This window comes from Ictalurus furcatus, chromosome 3, assembly GCF_023375685.1.
Source record: "Ictalurus furcatus strain D&B chromosome 3, Billie_1.0, whole genome shotgun sequence".
NCBI classification, from domain to species: domain Eukaryota; kingdom Metazoa; phylum Chordata; class Actinopteri; order Siluriformes; family Ictaluridae; genus Ictalurus; species Ictalurus furcatus.
The window spans coordinates 35,837,690-35,864,836 of NC_071257.1; the positions used below are offsets into that span (position 1 = coordinate 35,837,690).

Sequence of the window (27,147 nt, forward strand, 5' to 3'; positions counted from 1 at the left end):
CACAGGAAGTCGCTCGCGCGTACATGGTTGTGGGGGGGAAAAGGGGACGTGACGTCATGACGCAGCGTGTGGGTGCGTACGTACGTACGTCTTATTTCCGTGATTTGGGTGTTTTAGTTTGTTTTGAGGTTTAAACGTTGTGATCATTTTTATTATTTAATTTGTATGTTTACTTTTTATGATCGGTTAATATCGACATTTCTTAAGTAAAACGTTCATATTAAAACAATAACAATAGTAATAATACTGACAAAAGCGTTTTAAAAGAAATGCAAGGTTTCTAGTATTAAGTCGTAATGTTTCAAGAAAAAAGTCATGATGCAGTCACTGAGCACTTTATTAGGAACACCTGTACATGTACACGCTCTGGTGGAGGTGGTGTGGTGGTGTGGGGAATGTTTTCTTGCCACACTTTGGGCCATGATTGATTAATACTGATCAATCATGGCTCGAATGCGACAGCCTGTTTGAGTATTGCTGCTGACCGTGTGCATCCCTTCAAGGCGACAATTTACCATCTAATAATGGCTGGTTCCAGCATGATAACGTACCATGTCACTGAGCAGAAGGCGTCTCAAACTGGTTTCACGAACATCACAATGAGCTCAGTGTTCTTCAGGGGCCTTCCCAGTCACCGTACCTGAATCCAGTAGATCACCTGTGGGATGTGGTAGAACGGGAGATTCGCAGCATGAAAGTGCACCTGAAACATCTGTAGGAACTGCGTGATGCCATCATGTCAACATGGAGCAGAATCTCAAAGGCATGTTTCCGACATCTTGTGGAATCCATGACATGAAGAATTGAGGCTGTTTTGAGAGCAAAGGGAGGCCCTACCCAGTATTAGTATAGTGTTCCTAATAATATGACAGGATGGTGCATATCAGAGCAACAAAAATCTAAACATTATTACTTTATTCTCAACATATTACACTTTTTTCCTCTTAATATTTGTCCTTAAAAGTTTTTAAATAGTGGCCCTAAAATGATATTTAATTAAAATGTCATATAAATGTTAAATAAATAAATGTGTCATAAATTCAGACCAGTACCATGTAATATCTTATTTGCTGTGTAATATATTTTATATTAATAATTTAGTAATAAAATATATCTTTTGTTTCAGCTCTTTATGGTAAATAAAGGTCATGTAATAATACACGTTTGAGTGAAATCACTTTTAAACAAATAACAAACATGTCTTTTCTTTTCATTCCCCGTTGTAACTATTACGCTGAGATTGTTATCTTCATCTTCATTTTATTTACACTCTGGTTGTTTTATCAGTTCCATGTATCATACCAGACACTTTGTAAGTGTATAATTACAGGTTGTAAAATGTATTGGCATCCCTCCACACCATGCATCAGTGGAAAGTGAGCCCCGGTGAGCAGTGTTTACTCTAAAAGGTTTCTCAGAGTAAGTGTAGAAAGCTTCCACTAATACTTATCCTCTTACGCTGATCTCATCCTGAATATTTCACGAAAGCACGCAGAACATGAGACTTTCATTAGAGAACCTAATGCAGATGAAAACCCCTCACTGATTGAATCCGTATGGGGAAAAATGGATTGAAACTTCTTCTTCTTCTTCTTATTATTATTATTATTTTACAAAAGCTGGGTGTTCTTTTACAACAAAAACTCCACTTTAAAATAATCCTCGTGGCTGTCTCACTTCACAACATGAATAAGGGTTTCATGAATACACAAGTCCTAGACCTTTTTTTAGTTTCATGATTAAATCTCTGTTTTATGTGAGTATAAGGAAAACCCGAAAACTAAAATGTGAATTTACTCCAAGTTTCAATAATGTGAAATGAGAAAACCACTGCAAATCCTTTTGTACAAAGTGAGAAGCAGAATTATCGAGCAGTAGCACTGTATCAGTACATCCACAGTGACATGCTGGAACACAAATGGAACTATGTGATTTATCCATCCATCTTCTATACCACTTTATCCTCTTCAGGGTCACGGGGAACCTGGAGTCTATCCCAGGGAGCATCGGGCACGAGGCGGGGTACACCCTGGACAGGGTGCCAGTCCATCGCAGAGCACAATCACATACACACTCATTCATACACTACGGACACTTTAGACACGCCAATGCATGTCTTTGGACTGGGGGAGGAAACCGGAGTACCCGGAGGAAACACTTTAGACTACCATGCATGTCTTTGGACTGGGGGAGGAAACCGGAGTACCCGGAGGAAACACTTTAGACTACCATGCATGTCTTTGGACTGGGGGAGGAAACCGGAGTACCCGGAGGAAACCCCCGCAGCACGGGGAGAACATGCAAACTCCACACACACAGGGCCACGGTGGGAATCGAACCCCCGACCCTGGAGGTGTGAGGCGAACATGCTGACCACTAAACCACCGTGCGCCTATGTGATTTATGTTGTGATTAAACAAAATCCAAAATAAATAAAAATAATTTCGTATTTTAGCATCTTCAAAGTAGACGCCCTTTCTGCTGGGAATTTCCAGAAGTGTATTCTTGGTGTTTTCTCGAGCGATTTCTTGAGGAATTTCCCGGAGATGATTTTTAAACAGGATTAAAGGAGTTCACACCGACGCCGCACACTCACCTCCTGCTTTTCGGAATATTTCTCTCCGAGTCGTCCGTTTAAATAAAGATTTATTTGTAAATAAAAAGTTAGTTTTCTAATGAAAGGAATGAACATGTAGGCACGATCATATTTTTGTCTACGACGCCGATTTTCAAACATTTAATCGCACACCTTCAGATCAAAAGGTTTTTAAGATCATGAGAAACATTTCAGTCGGGTGTCCACAAACTTTTGACCCGTAGTGTATACATATTCAACCTGCATTAATGTTCTATCTATCTATCTATCTATCTATCTATAACATTAGCAGATTTATCCGTAAAAGAAAGACAGAATCCACATCTCCTTTATCAAAAGCACACTGTTGTGTATATATTTTAGTTTTAAACTCTAAACCGTGGTGCAGATCAGATCAGATGAAAGAAGTTATTATCATGACTTATCCTGTAGCAGAACAGCGCCGCGCTCAAGACTTGGCGCATGCGCATTTCATTACCCCAGTCATGCTGATGTGAGAGCCCCTGCAGTGCTGCATTCGTGTCCCGGACTCTGAGTAAACAGCCAGCTTCCACAATGCACAGCGCAGATCCCACTCCTCCTGTGCGACACGGTGTGTTACTCATTTTATTCTTTTCGTGCTGTGTGAGTTGTTCAGGAGGAAAGCGTGTGTTTAAATGTCCTTCAGGCTGCACCTGCACCACTGAGACCATCATCTGCGTCGGATCATCCTTCATCCCCCGGACTGTCCCTGCCGACATCAGCTCTCTGTAAGAGGCTTTCAAACATCTGTAGCACACGACTGAAAAGACCTGAACCGCATGCATTATAAAATAAGAGAGAGAGAGAGAGAGAGAATTTAACACACTGTTCAGTTGAGCTTGTGTACAGAAATGTGTGCAGTATGAATGATGAATTTATGATGACTTACTTGCAGGAGTATTGTCAATGGCACGTTCCCAGAAATCAGAGAAGCTACGTTTGCCCTGATGCCTTCACTGCACTTGCTGTGAGTCAACACTCATCAGTACTCCTCCTGCGTACGGCACCTTGTGTATAACTTTCATTTCTGCCTTAATGGAAAGATAGATATCTCAAGCTGTGTGTACAAATATGTAATATACTGGATTAATCGTTTCATGCATCCAGTTGTCTGAAACACATCCAGCTTCTTTATGTGTTTGTTTGGGTTTTCGTTTAAATTACTTAAAATTGAAAAATTCAGAAGATTGTGAATTTGAATGGCGGTTTTGACACAGACATCACTGGGAGTGTCGTGGCCGGGAGTCCAAGAGAGCAAGAGAGTGCTCTCTGGTTAGGAGGGGCATACTGACCCTCACCTGTCAATCACAGAGGCACTAGCCAATCGTGGGAGGGTATGAGCTCATGTATGTGGAAGAAGGCAGATAGTGCTTTCCTCTTGAGTGTGTTACGCTGATCTGTGATGCAGTTAAAAAAAAGATGCAGTTGGCTAGCTTCATGTGTCCTGGGAGAATCACATGTTAGCAAAGTGGGGGCGGGGCGGGGTGATGGGTGACAGCGGGGAGGGGGGGGCACTCTTGATAGCTATAATTGTCATTTAAGTGTAAACTTTTTATTTCTCCAAATATTACTTATATTAAAAAGTAATTGGAATAGTGGTTAGCATGTTTGCTTCACACCTCCGGGGTTGGGGGTTCGAATCCAGCCTCCGCCCTGTGTGTGTGGAGTTTGCATGCACTCCGGTTTCCTCCCCAGTCCACACAGTGACATGCGCTGTAGGCTGATTGGCATTTCCAAATTGTCCGTAGTGTGTGATTGTGTGTGTGAGTGTGCCCTGTGATGGGTTGGTGCCCTGTCCAGGGTGTCCCCGGGTTCCCTGGGATTGGCTCCAGGTTCCCCGCGACCCTGTGTAGTATAAGCGGTTCGGAAAATGGACGGATGGATGATGGATGGATAGAATGTCCATTTGTAGAAATACCAAGGATAAAATATTACACTTGATATTAAAAATCTTCCAGTTTATGTATAAATTCTTAACATTCACATGGAGCTTAGAAGCTGGACAAAGTATCCGAATATGAATTTTATATATATTTCAATTATATACACATCACAGTTAATAAAATGCCTTTTTTTCTGTGATGTACATAACAATAAACGTACATTTTATTTACACACCGCAAATATCATTTTTAAATATGAATGTAAATATCATAGTTTCAGAGTGTTGCACGATGCAGCTGAGCTTCAGTTTTTTAAAAAATAATAAAAAGTGTCCACTGGATTCAGGCAGAAAATATCTTACATTTATTTTTGGGTCTTGTGTAGAAAGTTTGTAAAAAAAAAAAGAAAAACTTTCTAAAAAAAGATCAATGAAAAATGTAAGAAAATGAAAGAAAAAGAATTTTACACTGTAAAACATGTCAAACATAAGGGTTAATAAACAAACAAACAAATAAATATATAAATAAATCAATAAACCTCCCCTCATGTTTCAGGCTTCTCAATTCCAACTCCATCTCCTGCATAAAGGACGATGCCTTCACCGGCCTTCCTCGCCTCGAGTACCTGTGAGTGTACACACACACACACACACACACACACACACACACACACACAGCACCTTTTCTATTCAGTGAGAACTTGTAGAGGTATTGAAGAGACTCAGAATTATTGCTCGTTCTGTATAATTCCTAGAACAAAAATGGAAGACACAAATAATATATTTTCACACAGATTACACACCGCTCTTTTTCTGCGTCAGTCTAAAATAAATATATATATATTTTTTTTTTTAAAAATTCCAAAAACGCTGCTCATCCTGGAATATACTTATTACGACAGCATGGAAAAATCTGCAGTGCAGCGTTGAGTCTAATGACCCGAGAGACAGAAATCTATAAAATGTGCATTACGTGAGACCCCGATGGGAGATTGGAACATTCCCTGTGTGAAATATGAGCGGTTCTGTTCTTCAGTAAGTGCTGACCCGGTGTTTGTATCTCAGATTCATCGAGGGGAACAAGATAGAGGAGATGAGCAGACACGCCCTCAGAGGACTTCGAGACGTCACGCATCTGTGAGTGGTATTTATCAGGCTCAGAGGATATCGCATGTTCAGTAAAGGAGACACACCAGCACTTTTATACCGCTCGTTATGGTCCGAATAATGTCTTTTTACTCGGTTACATTCCTAGTGTTTTATCCGGCGTTGTTTTTCCCAGCACACACTGTATTTCCTTCGCTCTCCTGCAGGTCTTTAGCAAACAACAATATGAAAAGTTTACCCAAAGGCCTGTTCTCTGACCTGCACTCTCTCATGGAGCTGTGAGTATTAATGTTCTGCTCCTCACATGAGACACTTTCCCTCAGGATCTGCTCAGTAAACACTGCTGAATCATACGCTTGATGGATCGTGCGCGTTATTCACCGTCTCCGCTGAACACGTCGTAAGACGGATAATGTGCGCTAAGTAGTGTGAGTAAATAGTAATGACACCAATGGTGTAGTGATTTACTGAAATACAGATCCACACACAAACCCCTCCCGTTAGACAGTACCGGCTATCAGGAGTTCTCTAGAGCAACAACTTCACTACTAGCTAACGATTTCTATTATAGTCTTCACTCCAAATCCTGTAATAGTAATTCAGAGACTCAGCTCTGACAATGAATTACTGTTTTAGGACCATCAGATCCTATCAGACAGTAGGACTTTCTCACGTCACTCAATAATCATAGGGTTTTAAAAATAAATAAATAAATAAATAAAATGCTACACACCAAAGCTTCAGTGTTTTTGGCGTCAATGAAAAGGAATCCCATTAAAGATATAACTACAGCAGAATTCTTCACTACACCATGCCATATGACGCTGAGACGTGTTCAGCTTTTTTTGTTTTTTTTGTTTTTCTTGCAGAGATTTGAGAGGAAACCATTTTCAGTGTGAGTGCCAGTCCATGTGGCTGATGCTGTGGCTGAAGAAGACGAACGCGACGGTTTCAGATGTTTACTGTGCAGAACCGGAGGAGATGAAGGGCATCCTGCTGAAGGACTTCCCTGAGAAACACGCCAAGTGTGTCTCCACCGGTAACTGCATCTATAATCATTGTACTATACAGCATATACAGTGTGTATACAATATATTATTTTATAAACTGCAGTCCTTTATTGGGAACACCCGTACACATGTTCATTCATGCGATGCGGGTATCCAACCAGCCAATCGTGTGGCAGCAGAGCCATGCATGAAATCATACAGGGAGCGTCAGTTAATGTTCACATCGAACGTCAGAATCATGGGAAAAATCTCAGTGGCTTTGACAGTGGCGTGGTCAAACGGAAACCGCTGCTCGCCTGAGATTCTCCCTCGCAGCAGTCTCTAGAGTTTACACAACAGAGTAGTGCGAAACACCAAAAAAATATCCAGTGGTTCTGCAGGTGGAAATTCCTTGTTGATGAAAGAGGTTAGAGGAGAACGGTCAGACTGGTTCGAGGCTACAGTGACTCAAATAACCGCTCTGTACAACCGCGAAGCACTGAAACTGGACACTGTAGCATTCTTCGCTGACATGAGTGGAATCCGCGTCGAGGTTTAACGTTGTTGCAGGTGTTCCTATTAAAGTGGACGGTGTGTGTGTGTATGTGTATATGTGAAAATAAATAATAAAAATGAAAGTATAGCTGCATCGTCACAGGAGCTACAGTGTAATCTAGTAAATACTGTATAACACTTTACGTCGTACTGTTTGACAGATTTCATTCCTCATCAGACCATAAACACTCAGTCCATGTCAGCGGACATTTTCTCCTATAAAGAAGACGTGTATGTTGCTCTGGCCGTGCCGAACTCAGACAGCTGCATCATCATGGAGTGGGACCACATCGAAACCCACTTCAGGCCTTTCGATAACATCACAGGTTTGATCCGAATCTGATTATTGGTGGTTTTATAAGAACGTGATCTGGACGATGTAAAGCCAGACCATGACGTGTCTGTTATCTTGCGGCAGGGCGGTCCGTGATTGGCTGCAGGTCGGTGTTGATTAACGAGCAGGCGTTCGTGATCGTCGCTCAGCTCTTCGACGGCTCTCGCGTCTACAAATTTGAACGGGAGCAGAACCAGTTCACCAAATTCCAAACGGTGGAAATGCTCAACGTGTCCAAGCCGAACGACATCGAGGTGTTCCGACTCAGGGACGACTGGTTCTTCCTGATCGTGGACAGCTCCAAAGCGGGCATGTCCACCCTGTTCAAGTGGAACAACACCGGCTTCTTCCCGTATCAGTTTCTCCACGAGTGGTTCCGCGACACGGACGCGGAGTTCGTCGACCTGGACGGGAAGTCCGTGCTCATCCTGACGAGCCGTTCTCAGGTCCCCGTCATCTACCAGTGGAACAAGAGCACCCAGACGTTTGTTCTCTTTGAGGACATACCGAATATGGACGACATGGTGAGCGTGAAGGCCTTCAGGATCGACCGCGTCCTCTACCTGGCTCTGGCCTGCTACATCGGAGACTCGAAGGTCCTCAAGTGGACCGGGAAGCGCTTTGAGGAAGTTCAGGGCTTCCCGTCGCGTGGTGCGATGGTCCTCCAGCCGTTTAGCTTCAGAGATCAGAATTATCTGGTCCTGAGCAGCGATTACTCCTTCTCTCAGATCTTCAGATGGGACAAGGAGAAGCAGATCTTCATCAAATTCCGGGAGGTGTACGTTCAGTGGCCTCGTTCTTTTACTCCGTTATCGATGGGTCAGCGCGATTTTCTCCTCGCCACCAGTTTTAAGGGGAAAACGAAGGTGTTTGAACACGTCTCAGTCGACTACAGCTGATGAGACTAAGAGCACTGTGGTCTCACGTAGAGCTGGGCGATAATCAAGTTTCACTGATACCAACGTTTCATTTGTTTTATTTATTGGCGCTACAGTTCTATTTTTTTATTCAGTATTGTTGATAGTTTCACTGCAGAATTGCTAACATTCAACTTTCTTTGAGCACAGCTTTCGGCTAATCAGGGCGAACCTCGGGGCAGAAATGATTGTGACTTCAGTTAGTTAAATATACACTGTGAGTCTGGTTCAGCGCCGGTTTTAGAAATAAATGATGGCTGCCTGAGCCGTCTGCTGCTGTTTAAAGGATAGTTTACCGCATTTATTATGTAGTGTTTAATATAATGGAGTTTATTTTTGTGTGAAAATCGTTTTTGAATAATATTACTTTACAGCTACAGTCCTGTAGGTAAAAGTATAATACGTGAACCAACTTGAGGTGTGTGCAGGACTGTTTTTTAAATCCTCTTCCCATGGAAAGTTTGGCCAATCCCACCGGCTTCCGCCGTTATCTTTCGTTCGTACACGTCCACAGTATTTTCTAATGCGCTTTATTGTTTTATTTCTAAAGAGCTGCTGAGGTGACCAGTGACACCAAGATACCACAGATAGTTTAACTTGAGCCCATTTTAGACGCAGTGACTCTACTGGGGTGGCTCTCTACAGTGGGGCAGAATACTAATCTACATCCATTAAAAACGCCACAATGTGGCGTCCCCTATCTGTGTACGGCATGAGTAAATACAATCCCCATCAGACATGAAAGGCACACAGCTATGCAGGTTTTTTTTTGAGGAAATCCAATGTTATGCCTCGCGATAATGAATATTGTTAATGCAAAAAATGTAGCCTGTAGAACCTGTAGTCAGGTTCTGTGTTAGCGAGCTAGACTTGTTGGCATTCCTCTGCAAATATCTGAGAGATGTTATAGAGTGCATGCTTAATATATGGTCTCCAGTTAATTATTTAATGGGAACGGGTGAAAACGTTGGTCAAAATAAGCCGCTTAAAGTGATACAGGATAATGGTATATCCGTGTAGCGTCATTCCAAGATTAATAATCAAGTGTAATATTATCAATCCTCTCCATTCGTAGATTCCTGCGGTGTAAAAAAAACAAACCCTGACTGCTCTGATTCTCTCACTCATTTTAAATACAGTATTTTGTGACCTCGAGATAGACATCAAGTAACTTAACTTATGATCTCAAAATATTATCTCATAGCCAAAATAAATACCCCACGTCACCTCAGTGGCTCCTCAGAATATGGCCGAATCAGTCATTTAAAGCACAGCGACTCTGGCTAGGTTAAAGCTGGGTTAAAGCAGTAAATGTGTTACGTAGCTTAAGACACTCAACATGGCTGTTTTTCATCCTGAAAGTTTCCCACGACTTTTTTATTGGGTCCCAATGGATCCCGGTCCTAAGCCACACCTCCAGTACCAACATAGCGACGAGTGATTGTACCTTAAAACCCCAGTTTAGTATCATTTTTTTCATTAGCAAGATATTTAGGCAAAAAAAAAAAAGGTTTTTGTATTTGGCAATAATTTCTTTTCATATCGCCCAGCTCTAGTCTTACGGTAATACAATATCAAGACTAACGTGAATTGAATCTTTCCCTGATGAACATATATGCATAATAATCCTGTCTTGGCCAGTGCAATATTATATCAGAAAATAATATGGCCTTTCCGTATCGCCTGGAAGAGGCGTACACATGGTGCATGTCTGTATTACCCAATATGCAATGGTTTTACATTTACAGTTATATTACAAATCAGTTAGAGTGATACGGATTCCCAAAAGCATCAAACGTACAGTGTGTCTAATATTTAATCCTACAGCCGTACTTTTGGGGAATCCAAGTCTTGCTGCTTATCATCTCCTGAGCTCGAGGGCTTTTCACATTCTGTGTTCTTGGTCTAACAGACTGTTACCTGCTGAGAGGAGCAATAATTTAACGCTGATTTAACGCTATGCAAGTAGAGGTAGAGACGCTGACCAAAGACTAACGTCGAGCGCTGGCAATACTTCCTGTAGAGAATGAACGCCTTATTTATTAATGCTGCATCCACTATATGGCTTCTGTAAAAAATAATAATAATAATAATAATAAAAAAAGGATTCAAAAAGCCATGTGCATTAAATGTGTATATATATGTATATATATATAAATATATATATAAAGAAGAAAATAAACACGGTTGTGTATCTTTTTTGTTGTCGTTTGTTTCTTTTACTTCTGATTTCCTCAGTGTTTCGGTCATGTCTCATAGTTCCTAATGTATCTGATCATTTTTTACTGTCTCTCTGAAGTCTCCTAGCTCCGTTTACAGCGTTTAGTTCCTACTGTAATGTCCAGTTCACTGGCGTTTCCACATTATTTAGCGCTGCTGAATGCTGGATTCTGATTGGTCAAAAGGTGTTGATTAATGTTCTATAACAGAAGCTCTGACAGTAGCGCAGCTGCAAATCACAGGTTTATATCAATGCGCTCGTTCTGATACGTTAAAGACGTGTCGTTATGTAATAAATCAAGATTGTAAATGTTGGTACAACCCCAATTCCAAAAAAGTTGGGACGCTGTGTAAAAAATGTAAATAAAAACAGAACGCGATGATTTACGAATCTCATGAACCCGTATGTTATTCACAGTAGAACATAGAAAAACATATTAAATGTTTAAACTGAGGAAAAATACAGTTTTAAGGAAGAAATAAGGTCATTTTTTGAATTCGATGGCCACAACACGTCTCAAAAAAGTTGGGACGGAGCAACAAAAGGCTGGGAAAGTAAGTGTTAGTGAAAAGAAGCAGCTGGAGGTTGATTGAGAACAGGTCAGTGAGATGATTGGGTATAAAAAGAGGATCTTAGAGAGGCGGAGTCTTTCAGAAGTAAAGATGGGAGAGAGGTTCACCAATCTGTGAAAAACTGTCTACAATTTGTGGAACAATTTCAGAATAATGTTCTTTAACGTAAAATTGAGAAGACTATGAATGTCTCGTCATCTACAGGACATAATATCATCAAAAGATTCTGAGAATCTGGAGAAATCTCGGAACAAGGGACGAGGGTGAAAATCAATATTGCATGCCCTTGATCTTTGGGTCTTCAGGCGGCACTGCATTAAAAACAGGCCTGATTCTGTAATGGAAATCACTGCATGGGTTCAGAAACACCTCCAGAACTCATTGTCTGTGAACACGGTTCTCCGTGCCATCCACAAACGCTGGTTAAAGCTCTATCACGCAAAGAAGAAGCCATACGTACTCCAGAAACGCTGCCGTCTTCTCCGGGCCAAAGCTCATTTAAAATGGACCGAGGTGAACTGGAAAACTGTTCTGTGGTCAGACGAATCGGAATCTGAAATTCTTTTTGGAAACCATGGACACCTCGTCCTCTAAACTAAAGAGGACTAAAGAGGAGAGGGACCATCCGGCTTTTTATCAGCGCTCAGTTCAAAAGCCTGCATCTCTGATGGTATGGGGTGCATTAGTGCCGATGGAATGGGCAGCTTGCACATCTGGAAAAGCATCATCAATGCTGAAAGGTGTATACAGGTTTTAGAGCAACATCTGTTTCCATCCAGATTCCATCCCATCTTTACTTCTGAGAGACTCCGCCTCTCTAAGATCCTCTTTTTATACCCAATCGCATTACTGACCTGCTGCTAGTTAACCTAATTAGTTACAAATTGTTCTTCCAGCTGTTTCCTTTTACTAAAACTTACTTTTCCAGCCTTTTGTTGCCCCCGTCCCAACTTTTTTGAGACGTGTTGTGGCCATCAAATTCAAAATGACCTTATTTTTTCCTTAAAAGTTCTACACAAACATACAAATATTCTACAAGCTAATTTAATCTCCCCTTTATTTATTATGTACAGTGGTGCTTGAAAGTTTGTGAACCCTTTAGAATTTTCTACATTTCTGCATAAATATGGACTAAAACATCATCAGATTTTCACACACGTCCTTAAAGTAGACAAAGAGAACCCAATTAAACAAATGAGACAAAAATACTATACGTCTGCAGTTTGCTAAAGATCATGTAGATGAGCCAGAAGGCTAATGGAAAAATGTTTCAGATGGATGAGTCCAAAATAGAACGGCTTAGCTAACATCCTCCTCTCCCCCACCACCTCTGTGCTGTCCAGAGGGCAGACCGGGACAGAGCTAGCCCTCTTAACCAGTTTGTTAAAACGTTTCCTGTCCCTCTCTGTGCTCCCAACTCCCCAGGAGACTACTGCATAGAAGATAGCAGATGCTACCACAGTGTCATAGAATGATTTTCACACCAAAAGACCTCAGTCTTCTCAGCAGGTGGAGATGACTTTGGCTCTTTTTATACAGGACATCTGTGTTTATGGAGCAGTCCAGTTTACTGTTTAGGTGAACACCCAGGAATGTGTACGTCTCCACACTCTCAATGTCAACACCCTGGAGGTTCTCCTACGAAGGGCGACCACCATCTCCTTTGTCTTGCTGGCGTTGAGGCAAAGGTGGTTTAACTCACACCAGTTGACAACGTCAGTGATGACCTCCCGGAATTCCTGATCGTTCTCTTCTGACACTCGTCCAACGATAACCGTATCATCAGAGAACTTCTGCTTGTGGCAGCAGCTAGTAATATGCCTGAAGGGCAAGGGGGTCACACCAGATACTGAAAGCACAGATATGTAATATTGGATAATTTTCCTCAATAAATAAATGACCGAGTATAATATTTGTCTTATTTGTTTAACTGGGTTCTGTTGATCTATTTTGAGGACTTGCGTGAAAATCTGATGATGTTTTAGCTCATATTTATGCAGAAAATTCTAAAGGGTTCACAAACTTTCAAGCACCATTGTATTTTACTGTGCTTGGTGTCGTTCACGAGTCGGCTCTTTGAACCAGATCTTTTAGGCTGAAAGCTTCTATGGAAAGAGATCATGGAACAGTTTTGTCCATAGTTAGTTTAAAAGAAAAAAAAAAGAAAAGAAAAATAACTGAAACATTGCAATCTTTATCCGGGTTACAAAACAAAAAATGTCAATGAGCTGTTTGGGAGCTGAAAGAGTTGGCTCTTACTGGTTAGATGAGTCAAATGATATGACTCACTGAAAAGAGCTGAAATTATCTGCAGCTACGCAGCTCCACACGCAGCAAGCTGTGACGCTCTGTGTGTTCTGACTCCTTTCTATCAGAGCCAGCATGAGCTTTTTCAGCAGTTTGTGCTGCAGTAGCTCTTCTGTGGGATCGGACCAGATGGGCTAGCCTTCTCCCTCCCTACCTGCATCAGTCACCCTGTCGCCGGTTCACCGGATGTCCTTTCCTGGAGCACTTTTGGTAGGTACTAACTACTGCATGCTGGGAACACTCCACAGACCTGCTGTTTTGAAGATGCTCTGTCCCAGTCGTCTAGACATCACATTTTGGCCCTTGTCAACGTCGCTTAGATCCTTACACTTGCTCATTTTTCTTGCTTCCAACACGTCAACTTAAAGAACTGACTGTTCAGTTGCCTGATATATGTCACCCCTCAATAACCTATCTAAAACCCCTGGAAGCATTGCTTCTCTGACACGTCCTTTTAAAAGTCATAGTATCTTATTGTTCTGTATTTTAAATTTTTGGTCACGTTGAGACCCGTCTTTTCACAACGAGGACGACCGAGGGACTCGTACACAGCTATTATAAAAGGTGCCAACATTCACTGCTCATTCACGATACAGTAAGAGCTGGGGGGTGTAAACTTTTGAACAGGACGTATATATATCTTATGTCGCTTCTGAAGGGCAGTACTAAATGAACAAAAAATGAAGATCTTTCAACAAAATAACAACAATACACACCGATCATCCTGTTCAAAAGTTTACACCCCCCTGACTCTTAATGTATCGTGTTGCCTTCTTGCGCATCAGTGAATGTTCGCACCTTTAAGTAAGACTTGTGTACGAGTCCCTCGTTGTATTTCTGCTCCTCAGTTTATCGACGCTAAAATATGGAGTGATCTTCCTACGTGCAGTCCGTAAAAAAAAAAATCTGAACTAAATTCCAAGAGACGCTCCGGGAATAATTACATCACACACCTCCGCATGGGAAACGAATCCCGTGTGAATAGGGCTTAAGGTGAAAGGACATTGTCGGGTTCTGCACAGCACCTTTAACGGTTCCTCCAGTGGGACGAACCAAACACCGCTTTAGTTTCCTGTATTTAACCTTTTTTTTTTTTTCCTTTTCTAATTCACTTCAGTTCTTGTCTTGATGTACAATAACATCCGAGTTCTTAACCCGCATGGATTCGGACGCACCCATCTTTTCTAGGGTTTTGTCTTGGCACACTATGTAGGGGAGAAGTGTGTGAATTGGGACGCGCCCACAGGAAGTGATGCACTGCATGGTGATAGAGCTGTCTTCTGTGACTCATGCTGGGTGAAGATGCTTACCTGGCGACACGTTCGGGGTTCTCCTACATGCGCGGTGTAATCGAGGAAGCGCGATGGATCCTTCCAGAAGAAGTGAGAGCGACTGGCAAGGGCTAGTGAACGAGGTGAGAGCAGTGAAGCCAGTCAGCTGATTACTGCAATAACATTCACCTACAGAGAGAGAGAGAGAGAGAGACAGAATGTCCACTGATCACGACATCAGATCCAAAAAGACAAGCGCTGTGTTCCATTCTTCAACGCAGTGATACTTTATATCTTTAATGATGTGATCGTCTTTGATGAATGCACAAGAAAAGAAAAACATTTATCTTAAAGAGAAAATGTCCAGTACACACAGAGAAGTGAACAGAAGCCACTAAAGCGGATTATGGAAATCTCCATCATGACCATTAAGTCACGGAACCGAGAAACAGCTGATCACACACACACACACACACACACACACACACACACACACACTCGGATCTCTTCCGTGTCTCTGAGGTGGAAAGGTAAATCTTTTGTACCTGTAGTGTGTATCTGGTGAACCTTTAAAGCTTTCATGCTTAAATGATTTTAAAACCTATCCAGATTAGGGTTGTTTGTTTGTTTGTTTGTTTGTTTATTTTTAAATACCTACCTAAAATGTTAGGTTATGCTGCATGTTAAATATCACGAATGGATTGTAAATGTGTAGGGAGCACCATGAAGGATAAAGCATCACACCTGAAATTAAAATAAAATAAATTGTCTTCCAATGTGTTTCTATACAAAAAAATAATGAACATTCAGGTCTAAAATATTTCATGTTGACAAGCGAAAGGACTCGAAAGTTATGCGGTTCAGACACAGCTGATTTGTTTTTGGAGGTTAAAGAATAGTTCAGTTGTACATTGGAATCTGGAACAAAGTTATTATAATTTTTTTTTTTAAATTTCATTTGGGGTTTTGTGTCTAAAGTTTGTAAAGATATAGCAGAGACTTTAAGAATGAGAAATAATCTCTAGACGCAACAGAAACCTGGATCATGGTTTATGTAAAATTACAGTCATTCTCTCAGGGGTAAATAAATGTGGACACTGTGCACGAAAGGGTTCATTCGTTTTTACAGTGAAGCTCTAAAAGTCCGATCATGCACCGTACATTTTTTTTTTAAAGGTATAAAGATACACACAGATACAAAAGATGTCCATTATGTGGCACCGCCAACCAGAGTGAGAAGGAAAGGTACTTAAGACCTGTTTACACCTGATCCTTGTTTACATGTGTATAGAAATGATCCCCATACACACACGTTTAAGACGGATTAATGTTTCAGGTTGTTTCAGTAATCGGTCATTCTTAACTGCACTGAATGCTGAAAAGATTTTAATCGCATGCATTTTGTCACACATATGGTTAAAACGCTTCTGTGGTTAACGATACTGAAATCTGATTGGTGGATAACGAGTCATATGCAGATCAGCTCATTACATCCAGCAATCAACTTCAGGTGTTGTTCCTTGTTTCTGGTTTAATTTTGAGGTCTCTTTTCATTTCAGGTTTATTTATATAACCCGTTGAACGGTTGTCGTCGTCACGACGCAGCTTCTGTATTGTTCTGAGTTGACGTACAGTATTGTAATGTGACTTGTAGGGACGGATGTATTTACACTGGTATATCAGAGATATATATTTGAGTAGAGATTGGATTAAAATCGGTTTTAGATGTCTTCATCTTCATATAATCCTGATACTCGAAATGCACCAACTTGCGTAATGCTTGACGTCACTTATCAGGTATTGAATCTGTATAGACTGTAGAATATCCAGAGATAATAAGGGGGTGTGCAAACATTTTGAAGTGGGGGATATAAATGGTCACATGACCAGAGCCATTTCTTCTTCTCCTTCTTCTTCTTCTTCTTCTTATTACTACCTTATTACATTACACATGGTAGAGATTTGCATCCGATATTTGGGTGTACTCTTATATTACTAATGATACAACAAATATCTGATATAACACATATACACACGTGGAAGCCTGTGTATCATGGATTTTTGTAAATATATATTACTATACATTTAGACTAAAAATGTACTGCATGTATACTACAGTTTATTTAAGCCACGCCCCCTTGTTGTACCTCTAATGAACCCTGAACATATAACATTACACCTGACTGGACAGCTAATATCACATAATGGACCACTACAACTCTTCCACAGAAACACAGGCCAGTGTTTGTACCTGAGTGAGTGTGTGTGTGTGTGTGTGTGTGTGTTTAATGGGTCTTTTGTTTCTGCTGCTTCTGCCCTGAGGGGAAATTGCTAATGAAAACATGAGTGTTTCCTTCCTGCACGCAGTTCCTGGTGTGTAAGAGAAAGCTGGAGAGTAAGAAGGAGGCGCTGCTGATTCTGTCCAAGGAGCTGGATACCTGCCAGCAGGAGCGTGACCAGTTTAAACTGATGGCCAACCAGCTGCGAGAGCGCCACCAAGGGCTGAAGAAAAAATACAGAGAGCTTATTGTGAGTGATTCCGTTTTTTTCTATTCTCTTCAACATCTTAAGCTCACTTTTTTATTTTAATGCTATAATATAGATAAATACACAGAATAATTAAAATTATATTGATCTGTTAATTCACTGATGTGTCGATTCACTGAGAAACCATGCATCAACTCACTGATTCACCACTGATAGTGTGTCCCTCATGCACCGACTCACTGCTTACCTGATGCACTGATTCACTGCTTACCTGATGCACCGACTCACTGCTTACCTGATGCACCGACTCACTGCTTACCTGATGTACCGACTCACTGCTTACCTGATGCACTGACTCACTGCTTAACTGATGCACCGACTCACTGCTGATCTGATGTACCGACTCACTGCTTACCTGATGCACTGACTCACTGCTTACCTGATGCACCGACTCACTGCTGATCTGATGTACTGACTCACTGCTTACCTGATGTAATGACTCACTGCTTACCTGATGCACTGACTCACTGCTTACCTGATGTAATGACTCACTGCTGATCTGATGTACCGACTCACTGCTTACCTGATGCACCGACTCACTGCTTACCTGATGCACCGACTCACTGCTTACCTGATGTAATGACTCACTGCTTACCTGATGCACTGACTCACTGCTTACCCGATGTACTGACTCACTGCTTACCCGATGTACTGACTCACTGCTTACCCGATGCACTGACTCACTGCTTATCTGATGCACCGACTCACTGCTTACCTGAAGCACTGACTCAATGCTTATCTGATGTACTGACTCACTGCTTACCTGATGCACTGACTCGATGCTTATCTGATGCACTGACTCACTGCTTACCCGATGCACCGACTCACTGCTTACCTGATGTACCGACTCACTGCTTACCCGATGTACTTACTCACTGCTTACCCGATGCACCGACTCACTGCTTACCTGATGCACTGACTCACTGCTTACCCGATGTACTGACTCACTGCTTACCCGATGTACTGACTCACTGCTTACCTGATGCACTGACTCACTGCTTATCTGATGCACCGACTCACTGCTTACCTGATGCACCGACTCACTGCTTACCTGATGCACCGACTCACTGCTTACCTGATGCACTGACTCACTGCTTATCTGATACACCGACTCACTGCTTACCTGATGCACTGACTCACTGCTTACCTGATGCACCATTGTTTTCTTGGACACACTGACTCACTGATGTACTGACTCACTGATTCACTGATGCATTGTTTTCTTGGATACACTGACTCACTGATGTATTGACTCACTGATGTACTGACTCACTGATTCACTGGTATACTGACACGTTGATTCTTTGACACATCGACTCACTGATTCACACTGACGGACCAGTGCACCGATACTGTGATTCACTCTGGCAGTGGTTGCCTTGGTGACGATTCACTTTGCACTGATTCACCAGTACACAGATGCAGTGACTCACTGTGTTCTTTTGTCTTCAGGACGGTGACCTGACATTACCTCCAGAAAAAAGGAACCAAGTGTGTATCTTTCATCTCTGCCTCATTTTCTGAACGGTTCACTGTTAGTTCCTGTAAACTGCAATAATTCTGTAGGTAATATCTCTCTCCGCATTAGTGACGGAGTCGGTTTTGTGCTTGAATGTTTTTGTAGGCGAATTTAGCGCAGCTGCAGCGTGATGCTCAGGAGAAGAACAGGAAGCTGAGTGATGAACTGAAAGAGCTGAATCAGCGATTAGTAGAGGTTCAAGGTGACAACAAGGTACACACTCTCACAGTTATTATTTAATAATGAACCGGAATATAATGAAATAAGGATAAGAAAGAGCTAATTCAGCAAAACGGGAAAGGACGAGGATGAGAAAAAAGGAATTCCCAGTTAACTAACCCTGAGTGTGTCTGTGCACAGCTGCTGAGGATGACCATCGCTAAACAGCGTCTCGGTGATGAAGAGGTCGGAGTTCGCCACTTTCTGGCCCACGAGAGAGAAGATCTCGTACTGCAGCTGGAAAAAGCTCGAGAGCAGGTGATCCTCATCCTTCTGCTACACAGCATACACGAGCTGTGACTGTGAAGTGTAATGTGGTTATTGTACAAGAGGAAGATAAATCACTCTGTGTGTGTGTGTGTGTGTGTGTGTGTGTGCTGATGAAAGCATAAAATACTGTGTGATGGGGATATTGATGATATTACCACCCAGAAGTTGATTATTTTCCAATAACAGCACACCCTAAAATGTTTTCTTCCTCTTATACCACAGAAACGATTATTCATTTTAATTTCATCAAGAATGACACATTTTTTATCTCTTTATAGTTACATTTAATGTACGTGAAACAAGTCAGTACCTGTTCTCACTTACGTTATAGCAGCTATAAAAAGTCGTTCCCTCACCAGTCTCTCTCTTTACTCTCTTTATTAAGTTAATAATACAAAAAAAACGCAGCTTGTCGTCTTTTGTTACCGAAAAGCCACAAAGCGTAACCTCCTCTGTACTGAAGATGTCGTCGAACTTAAAGTGCACCTATTACAGTTTTTCAATTATTCCCTTTCATGTAGTGTGTTATATACGCGGCTGTTTGTGAATGTAAAAAGTCTGCAGTGTTTCAAAAATCAAAGCACACGACAAACGGAGTTATCGACTCCCAAAAGAAGGAATCGATTCTGAACAGCTGAATCGAGTCGTTAGTGATTCCAGACTTTACTCCCTGTACTAACCTATGTAGGTTTGTAACGAAAAGCCCCGCCTCTGCTCGCTGACAGTGGTAGACCAATCACGACAGACTGGGACGTCTAACCAATCAGAGCAGAGTATGCTGTCTGAAAAGAGGAGTTGAAAATGAATCCTTTAGAACGGATCATTGAATGAGTCATCTGTGACACTGGGGGGGGTTAACGCTGCAGTTTAAATTATGAGCACGTTAAAGTGTTTTTTGACCTCGGATGCGTGTAAATCTATTGTATGAGACCTGAAAACATAATTAGGCACATTTCGAATTCATAATCGGTGCGCTTTAAAGTTTTAACTCTGTTACAAAGTGCTGACACTGGAGACTCCTTCCATAAATAAGTCAATTAAATAGACGTCTGCTCACGGATCAAAATAATACACACTTGTTTTTAAATGCGTCCACCATACGAGTCCCTGTGAACGAGCTGTTGCTATGGAAACGATAATGTGTCAGAGCGGGCGCGTGAATGTAAACCTGCGCTACTGTCAGAGCTGCTGTTATAGAAAATGAATCAACACCTTCTGACCAATCAGGATCCAGAATTCCACAGTACAGTGTGAGGTGAGAGTTTGAATAGTACAGTATTATCATAATCATGTTACCAACATTATATAAGCAATTTGATTATTTTACGACACAAACAGGTCACATGATGCGTTATCAGAGCTATCGGAGTTGTGCGTGTATGATTGCACCTCACATTGTCAAAAGTCACTACAGTGGCAGGATCTGTGTAACGGTGTGTACACACACTGATTGTGTTTGTTGTGCGATCGTGAACGAACTGCTGTCCGGTGCAGAATTCGGAGCTGGAGCAGAGCGTGAAGGTGGCGATGGACGAGCTGCAGGATGTGCGGGCGGAAAGAAACGTGTATCAGGAGAAAGCTCACCGCCTCAACATCGAGCTCAACCACATCCTGAGACACCACGACGGCCGACTCATGGACGTGGACGCTCTGTGTATGGAGAACAGGTGAGTGTCGCTGTGGAGAACGTATGATGCATGCTGTAGAACCTGATAAATGAGCACGATTAATAATACATGATTAGACTCCTGAATGGCGGAACAGAAAAGCTTCCATATCGCCGTGAGTTCGAATCTCTCTTTGCTGTGACGCAGTACTTCGAACAGGTGCGTCACGTGACTGGGAGGAAACATCCGTATGGTGAGGGTCAAAACTTCTTGTTGTGTTTTGCAGATATCTCCATGAACGCTTTGTCCAGCTTCAGGAAGAAGTCTGTCTCCTCAAAACCAATTTGATGAAGTACAAGGTCAGTGGAGAACCGAGTAACGATGAGACGCGCACTACCGCTCAAAAGTTTGTGGACACTCGACGGAAACGTTTCTTTTGATCTGAAGGCGTGCGATTAAATACCTGAAATCGGTGTCGTAGACGAAAATATAATCACACCGACGTGTTCATTTCTTTCATTAGGAAACAAAAAAATCTTCATTTAAACCGACGACTTGGAGAGAAATATTCCGAAGATCAGGAGATAAGTGTCCTTTAATCCTGTTTAAAAATCATCTCGGGGAAATTCCTCAAGAGATCCTGTGAGAAAATGCCAAGAATACACTTGTGGAAATTCTAGGCAGAAAGGCTGTGTACTTTTGAAGATGCTAAAATATTAAATTATTTTGATTTCTTTTGGATTTTTTTTTTTTATCACAATATAATTCCCATAGTTCCATTTTGTATTACTTCAGAGTTTTGAGGACTTTAGAATAATAATAATACAATAAAAATAAAGAATAAAGTGTGTGTAAACTTTTGAGCGGTAGTGTAAATCACTACATATTCCATCAAATATTACAATAAGTCTTTTACAGAATGTAAACCTTCCTGGAGATGAATAATAAAGACTCCTGTGCTAAACACTTCTGCGTCACCTAAACGAGTTTCTCCTGCTTGTGTTTGTCCGCAGAGTGCGCTGGAGAGCAGGAAGAACTGTAAAGTGTATGGCAAGGCCAACAGTAGTGCACTAACAGGAGTGCTCTCAGCTAAACAAGGTAGTGAATGAGACACAGCCATCACAGAGTGCTGTTCAGATGATCGGGATATCCATCCCGTTTACTGTTTACTGTCAGTGACACACAATCCGTTCTGCACTCGATTATTTGATCACACTGCACTATACTAATAAGCAGAGGGACACCGGCTGAGGGGCAGGCGTGAAAAAAATTCAAAAGGCACCTGGAATTCTTTTTTTTTTCCCTACTGTAGAGGCACCCTAGAGGGCACATTTTTTTGCACGTAGGTGCACCTAGAGGGCACTTCGGATGTAAGGAAACCCTACAGGGTACTTCGTCATGTTTTCTCACACTGAGGGGCATACTAGATGGCACTTCATCACGTTTTCTTGAACAAAGGGGAACCCTAAAGGGCATTTTATCATGTTTTTTTCCCATTTGAAGGGCAGTCATTAGGGCATTTCATCACGTTTTCTCCACTGTATTGGCACCCTAGAGGCCACTTCATGACATTTTCTTACATGTAGGGGTATCCTAGAGGGCACTTTTGTCATGTTTTCTCACAGGTAGGACCATCCTAGAGGGCATTTCATCATTTTTTTTTTATTGCAGGTAGGGGCATCCTAGAGGGCATTTTATCATGTTTTCTCATACGTAAGAGCATCCTTGAGGGCACTTCAGTATGTTTTCTCACATGTAGGTGCATCCTAGAGGGCACTTTTTCACACATGCTCTCACAGGTAGGATCATCCTAGAGGGCATTTAATGACATTTTCTTACAGGTAGGGGCATCCAAGAGGGCACTTCGTCATGTTTTCTCACATATAGGCGTATCCTTGAGGGCACTTTTGTCATGTTTTCTCACAGGTAGGACCATCCTAGAGGGCATTTCATCATTTTTTTTTTATTGCAGGTAGGGGCATCCTAGAGGGCATTTTATCATATTTTCTCATACGTAAGAGCATCCTTGAGGGCACTTCAGTATGTTTTCTCACATGTAGGTGCATCCTAGAGGGCACCTTTTCACACATGCTCTCACAGGTAGGATCATCCTAGAGGGCATTTAATGACTTTTTCTTACAGGTAGGGACATCCAAGAGGGCACTTCGTCATGTTTTCTCACATGTAGGCGTATCCTTGAGGGCACTTCGTCATGTTTTCTCACATGTAGGGGAATCCTAGAGGGCACTTCATCACGTTTTTGTGTGCAGTTCAGGAGCTGCTGCTGTCCGAGGAAAATGGCTGCAGTCTGCCCGTGACGCCGCAGTCCATCAGTGATCTGAAGTCTTTAGCCACAGCGCTGCTGGAGACCATTCACGAGAAGAACATGGTCATTCAGCACCAACGCCAGACCAACAAGTGAGTGTCCATACCCAACTGTGGAGATACGGAGTGTGTGTAGCTGGCCTTCTGACCCCTCATAATGCTCACGTGCACCTCATGTGTACGAGTCGCTCGTTTAAAGCAGTCGGCGATTCAGTAGATACGATTCAGACCTGAACATAGAGTTAGAAGAAAGTGCCGTGCTGTTCTGAGAATCTGGGGCTGTCAGAAATCCCACAAAATTCTGAATCTGTCTTTGATGTCACGTGTAGTGAGATCAAATCGACGCGTCATGTGACTGTTTGTTGTGTGATGAACAGGATTCTGGGTAACAGAGTAGCGGAACTGGAAGGGAAGCTGAAAGCACTGGAGATGTCTGGACTGTGGAGTTTGCCTGGTAATCGCACGTTTACAATCAGTGAGGTTTCTAATAAATGCTATGCACTGCGTATTTTGCATTACGTTGATACATATTTTATCCTGCATCTATACAATTCAGTCGGAATGGAATGAATCGTTGAGAATTAAGACGCGTGACGTGTTAGACTGTTACAATATATAATAAAATAAAATGTAGAGTGTCAGCATGCGCCGGATCAAGTGCTATTCAGTGTGCTGCTGAATTTCATTTTGTTAAATTTTAAACCAGTGATTGACGTGATATTTATTCATAAGGACTATTCATGCAGCAATTATACTGGCCATATAAAAGACTTATTTTAACAGATTTATTTTTAACACCCGCCATCTTCTCATTCATGTTTGTACGTTCGACAGCATTCCCTTCTTCAGTCCACTTTTCATTTTCTGTCCGTGATTTTATAATCTGTACAGGCTGCCCAGACAATCGACGTGAGCACGTGCGTAACCCGACTCTGAATCCCCGCAACTTCCCCACGTGTAAATGTCGATGGAACATTTGAACACGAGTTGCAGATCCTTAATCCGGCCCTCTATGTTTATGTGCGCTGTATACCTTGGAATGATGAGTAATTTGTAGTGTAGTATGGCATGAATATTTTTGAGAGATTATTTCTGTACTATGACTATCCTGTCTTTTATAAACTGCCTCTTTTCTCTCTTTTTTTCCCCCCTTACCTTTTCCTGTCCTGATGAAACATAGGCCTTACCTATAACGTGTCTGTGGGACTGGGGAGTATGTTTCTTCTTCTTCTGCTGCTATATTTCTTTTTAATCTTAGCATCAGTTCATGTTTATTAACACGCCTGCTTCTGTTTTCTTACCTTTGCACTTGGCACTACTGTGTATTTGACCAGCATCACATATTGATATACTAATACGACACTGCTGTATAATTACCTGCAGTAGTAATTAGTGATGGGCTGAATGGGTGTGATTGATTGACAGGTGGAAGAGATGTGATTATTCTGAGTGAACACCAGCAAGTCCAGACGTCGGTGGGGCGTGCGGTTCGGCTACAGCACGGCTCTGTGGGTGAGGCCATACATCATTCGCTAATCCTGGTTCACAGGGGGGAAAAAACACGGTGTCAGGGTTTGGCGCCGATTGACTAAATACACGCAAATAAAAAAAAAATATATATATATATATATATATATATATATATATATATATATATATATATATATATATATAACGCGTATTTGCCTTAATAAATATGCACTTTGGGATGCTTTTAGTCAATGCGTATAGATTGAATCATTCTGTATCTGCAGAAGGTTTATTATTAAATAAACCTTCCGGAAGAATACAAAATAATACGGTTCACTAGGTTTTATTAATGAGACTGTTTACATTCATTCGTTCATACACGTTTTCTTTACGTTCGTATTGTAGTTTGTAAAGTTTTTGTCGCATCTCACAGGACACTTAAGGTTTAGTTTCAGTTTTACTCTTCAGGGAGTGTGGGAGATCTGCACTCGCTGCTGCTAAATAATAAAACAGTGTCTGTGTTACTGTTATAGTTATAGTGTATGAAGTAGAGTATGCTTTGATCGTACGCTGTTACTATAGTAACGATTACGTGTTAGAACGACGCATTAATATGAACGTGCTGCGCTACTGTCAGAGCTCAGAGCTGCTGTTCTATCACACCGTGATCGTTTCGTTTCAGGAGACGAGGAGGTCGTGACCGGAGAGGAAGTGACCGAAGAGACGGCGCTCACTGCTGAGGATCCGTCTCCTCCTCCTCCTCATCATCATCATCATCTTCATCACCACAGCACGGTCTACGTAAAACACACACGCACACCTGAATCCAGCGAACATCTTCCCACAGAAACCAACACCAGCTCACAGAAGAGTCCTGTGGAGAGAGGAACGTACGGTTACGAGCCAGAAACATTACACAGTGATGAAGATCTGGCAACCCGCGACCATGGTAGCACAAGTACAACTCCAGCAGAGGATGCTGGGAAAGAGGGCGGAGCTCCGGTCACATGTTCTGAGGATAGTCCTGATATTCAGGATGGATCAGAGAGAGACATGAGCAACAAGTCGGTGTATAATGCAGACTGCACAGAACCGTCTGATCCCAGAACAGTAGAGAGTACAGAGGACGTGACGGAACCAGACACTCCAGATCAGAGCACATAGAACGCAGAACTCTTAAAGAAATGCTGCACTTAAACACCGGATCAAAGCTTCTACACGTTCATCGCGGTTTGCAATGTTGCCACAGTATCTTTATTAAACATCTGATTTCTCCAAGACGAGAGACGAGGTGTTCAAACGCGTTTACGATAAGATCACGCTTTCGTAGCCGTCACGTCATCGGAAGTCGATTTTTTTTTTTTGTCTTGTTAACGTATTCTGAAAGAAACACTGATCCTGCAATAAGTCTGTCTCTTGTCCACTGTACACTGTCTGTAAAGGCTCAACAGCTACATGCTAGCTAGATCGTTAGCTAACAATTTACGCTAGGTGTTCATTTTATCCTTGGCAACTCTTGATTTGAACAGACTGGACATTGGCCGCGTGGTGCGTTTACCTTCCCGTGTTGGGTACGCAGAAGTAACACGCTTTTAAAAATTTGACACGCTATCTCAGGTTCATAAACACTGTTGAGCATCGGGACGATATTTTCAAATTTCCAACAGTGATGTGTCGTTTGTTAACGAGTCGGCTCGTCGAAACAAATCTTTTAGGTGAGTCGACTCACACGGGAGCCATTTTTGTGTCGATGTAAATGGCTGCTTTTGCTCTTCCAGTGCAATTTAATCGCAATCTTTCATGGATTATATAGATTTTATGACATGAATTCAGCCATAGTTAGAAAAAGAAGAACAGTTCCTGGTCAAAATATTGCAAATGTTTTATCAGGTGTGAGGAGTCATTTGGGAACTGAAAGAGTCGACTCTTATAAAGCGTTGAGAAGAGCTGAAAATGACTCATTTAAAAACTAACAATCGCTACACTTTTAAAGAAAAGAAAAATGGATCTGATCTTCAGCACATGGATACTACCGGTATGTTTATTATTAGCATTTTAACACAAACCAGAGGAATGATTTCGATGCATTTAAACATGTTCACTTTTTTCCTTCAGTGTGGATTGAGAGAGTAATACATTACATTTATGGTGTTTGGCAGATGCTCTTATCCAAAGTGACTTACATTTATCTCATTTATACGTCTGAGCAGTTGAGGGTTAAGGGCGTTGCTCAAGGGCCCAACAGTGGTAGCTTGGCAGTGCTGGGGCTTGAACTCATGACCTTCCGATCAGTCACCCAGAGCCTTTAACCACTGACCCACCACTGCCCCGTAATGTACTGTAATACACTGCGTATACACGTAATACACTGCCCCGTAACGCACTGTAATAATTGCAGTCCTTGAGCAGGTTGGACTT

At 41.9% G+C, this 27,147-nt stretch overlaps 2 protein-coding genes across 2 annotated transcripts; both read left to right on the top strand.

The window, feature by feature from the left end:
- Positions 1 to 3,151: 3,151 nt before the first annotated feature.
- lgi2b (leucine-rich repeat LGI family, member 2b) lies at positions 3,152 to 8,564 on the top strand. The gene is made up of 9 exons (XM_053621467.1): positions 3,152 to 3,188; positions 3,234 to 3,345; positions 3,513 to 3,584; positions 5,056 to 5,127; positions 5,565 to 5,636; positions 5,813 to 5,884; positions 6,476 to 6,645; positions 7,312 to 7,476; positions 7,569 to 8,564. The coding sequence occupies exons 1-9, from the start codon at positions 3,152 to 3,154 to the stop codon at positions 8,381 to 8,383; spliced, it is 1,587 nt and encodes a 528-aa protein (XP_053477442.1). The 3' UTR covers positions 8,384 to 8,564.
- A 5,862-nt stretch (positions 8,565 to 14,426) lies between these two features.
- On the top strand, positions 14,427 to 26,871 carry ccdc149b (coiled-coil domain containing 149b). The gene is made up of 12 exons (XM_053622175.1): positions 14,427 to 14,915; positions 17,140 to 17,301; positions 18,772 to 18,810; positions 18,944 to 19,051; positions 19,199 to 19,315; positions 20,822 to 20,994; positions 21,221 to 21,293; positions 21,948 to 22,032; positions 23,205 to 23,352; positions 23,637 to 23,713; positions 24,685 to 24,771; positions 25,412 to 26,871. Exons 1-12 carry the CDS (start codon positions 14,865 to 14,867, stop codon positions 25,891 to 25,893), a joined length of 1,602 nt encoding a protein of 533 aa, XP_053478150.1. The 5' UTR covers positions 14,427 to 14,864; the 3' UTR covers positions 25,894 to 26,871.
- Positions 26,872 to 27,147: the final 276 nt, after the last annotated feature.

Bases quoted from the DNA above. Each gene is read 5' to 3' on its own strand.
- lgi2b (XM_053621467.1), top strand. From the start codon at position 3,152: ATGCACAGCGCAGATCCCACTCCTCCTGTGCGACACG. The intron at 5,885-6,475 runs GTGAGTATTAAT...TTTTTCTTGCAG, and splicing joins CTGCACTCTCTCATGGAGCT to AGATTTGAGAGGAAACCATT. The intron at 6,646-7,311 runs GTAACTGCATCT...ACTGTTTGACAG, and splicing joins CGCCAAGTGTGTCTCCACCG to ATTTCATTCCTCATCAGACC.
- ccdc149b (XM_053622175.1), top strand. From the start codon at position 14,865: ATGGATCCTTCCAGAAGAAGTGAGAGCGACTGGCAAGGGCTAGTGAAC. The intron at 22,033-23,204 runs GTAGTGAATGAG...TTTTGTGTGCAG, and splicing joins AGTGCTCTCAGCTAAACAAG to TTCAGGAGCTGCTGCTGTCC. The intron at 23,714-24,684 runs GTAATCGCACGT...ATTGATTGACAG, and splicing joins TGGACTGTGGAGTTTGCCTG to GTGGAAGAGATGTGATTATT.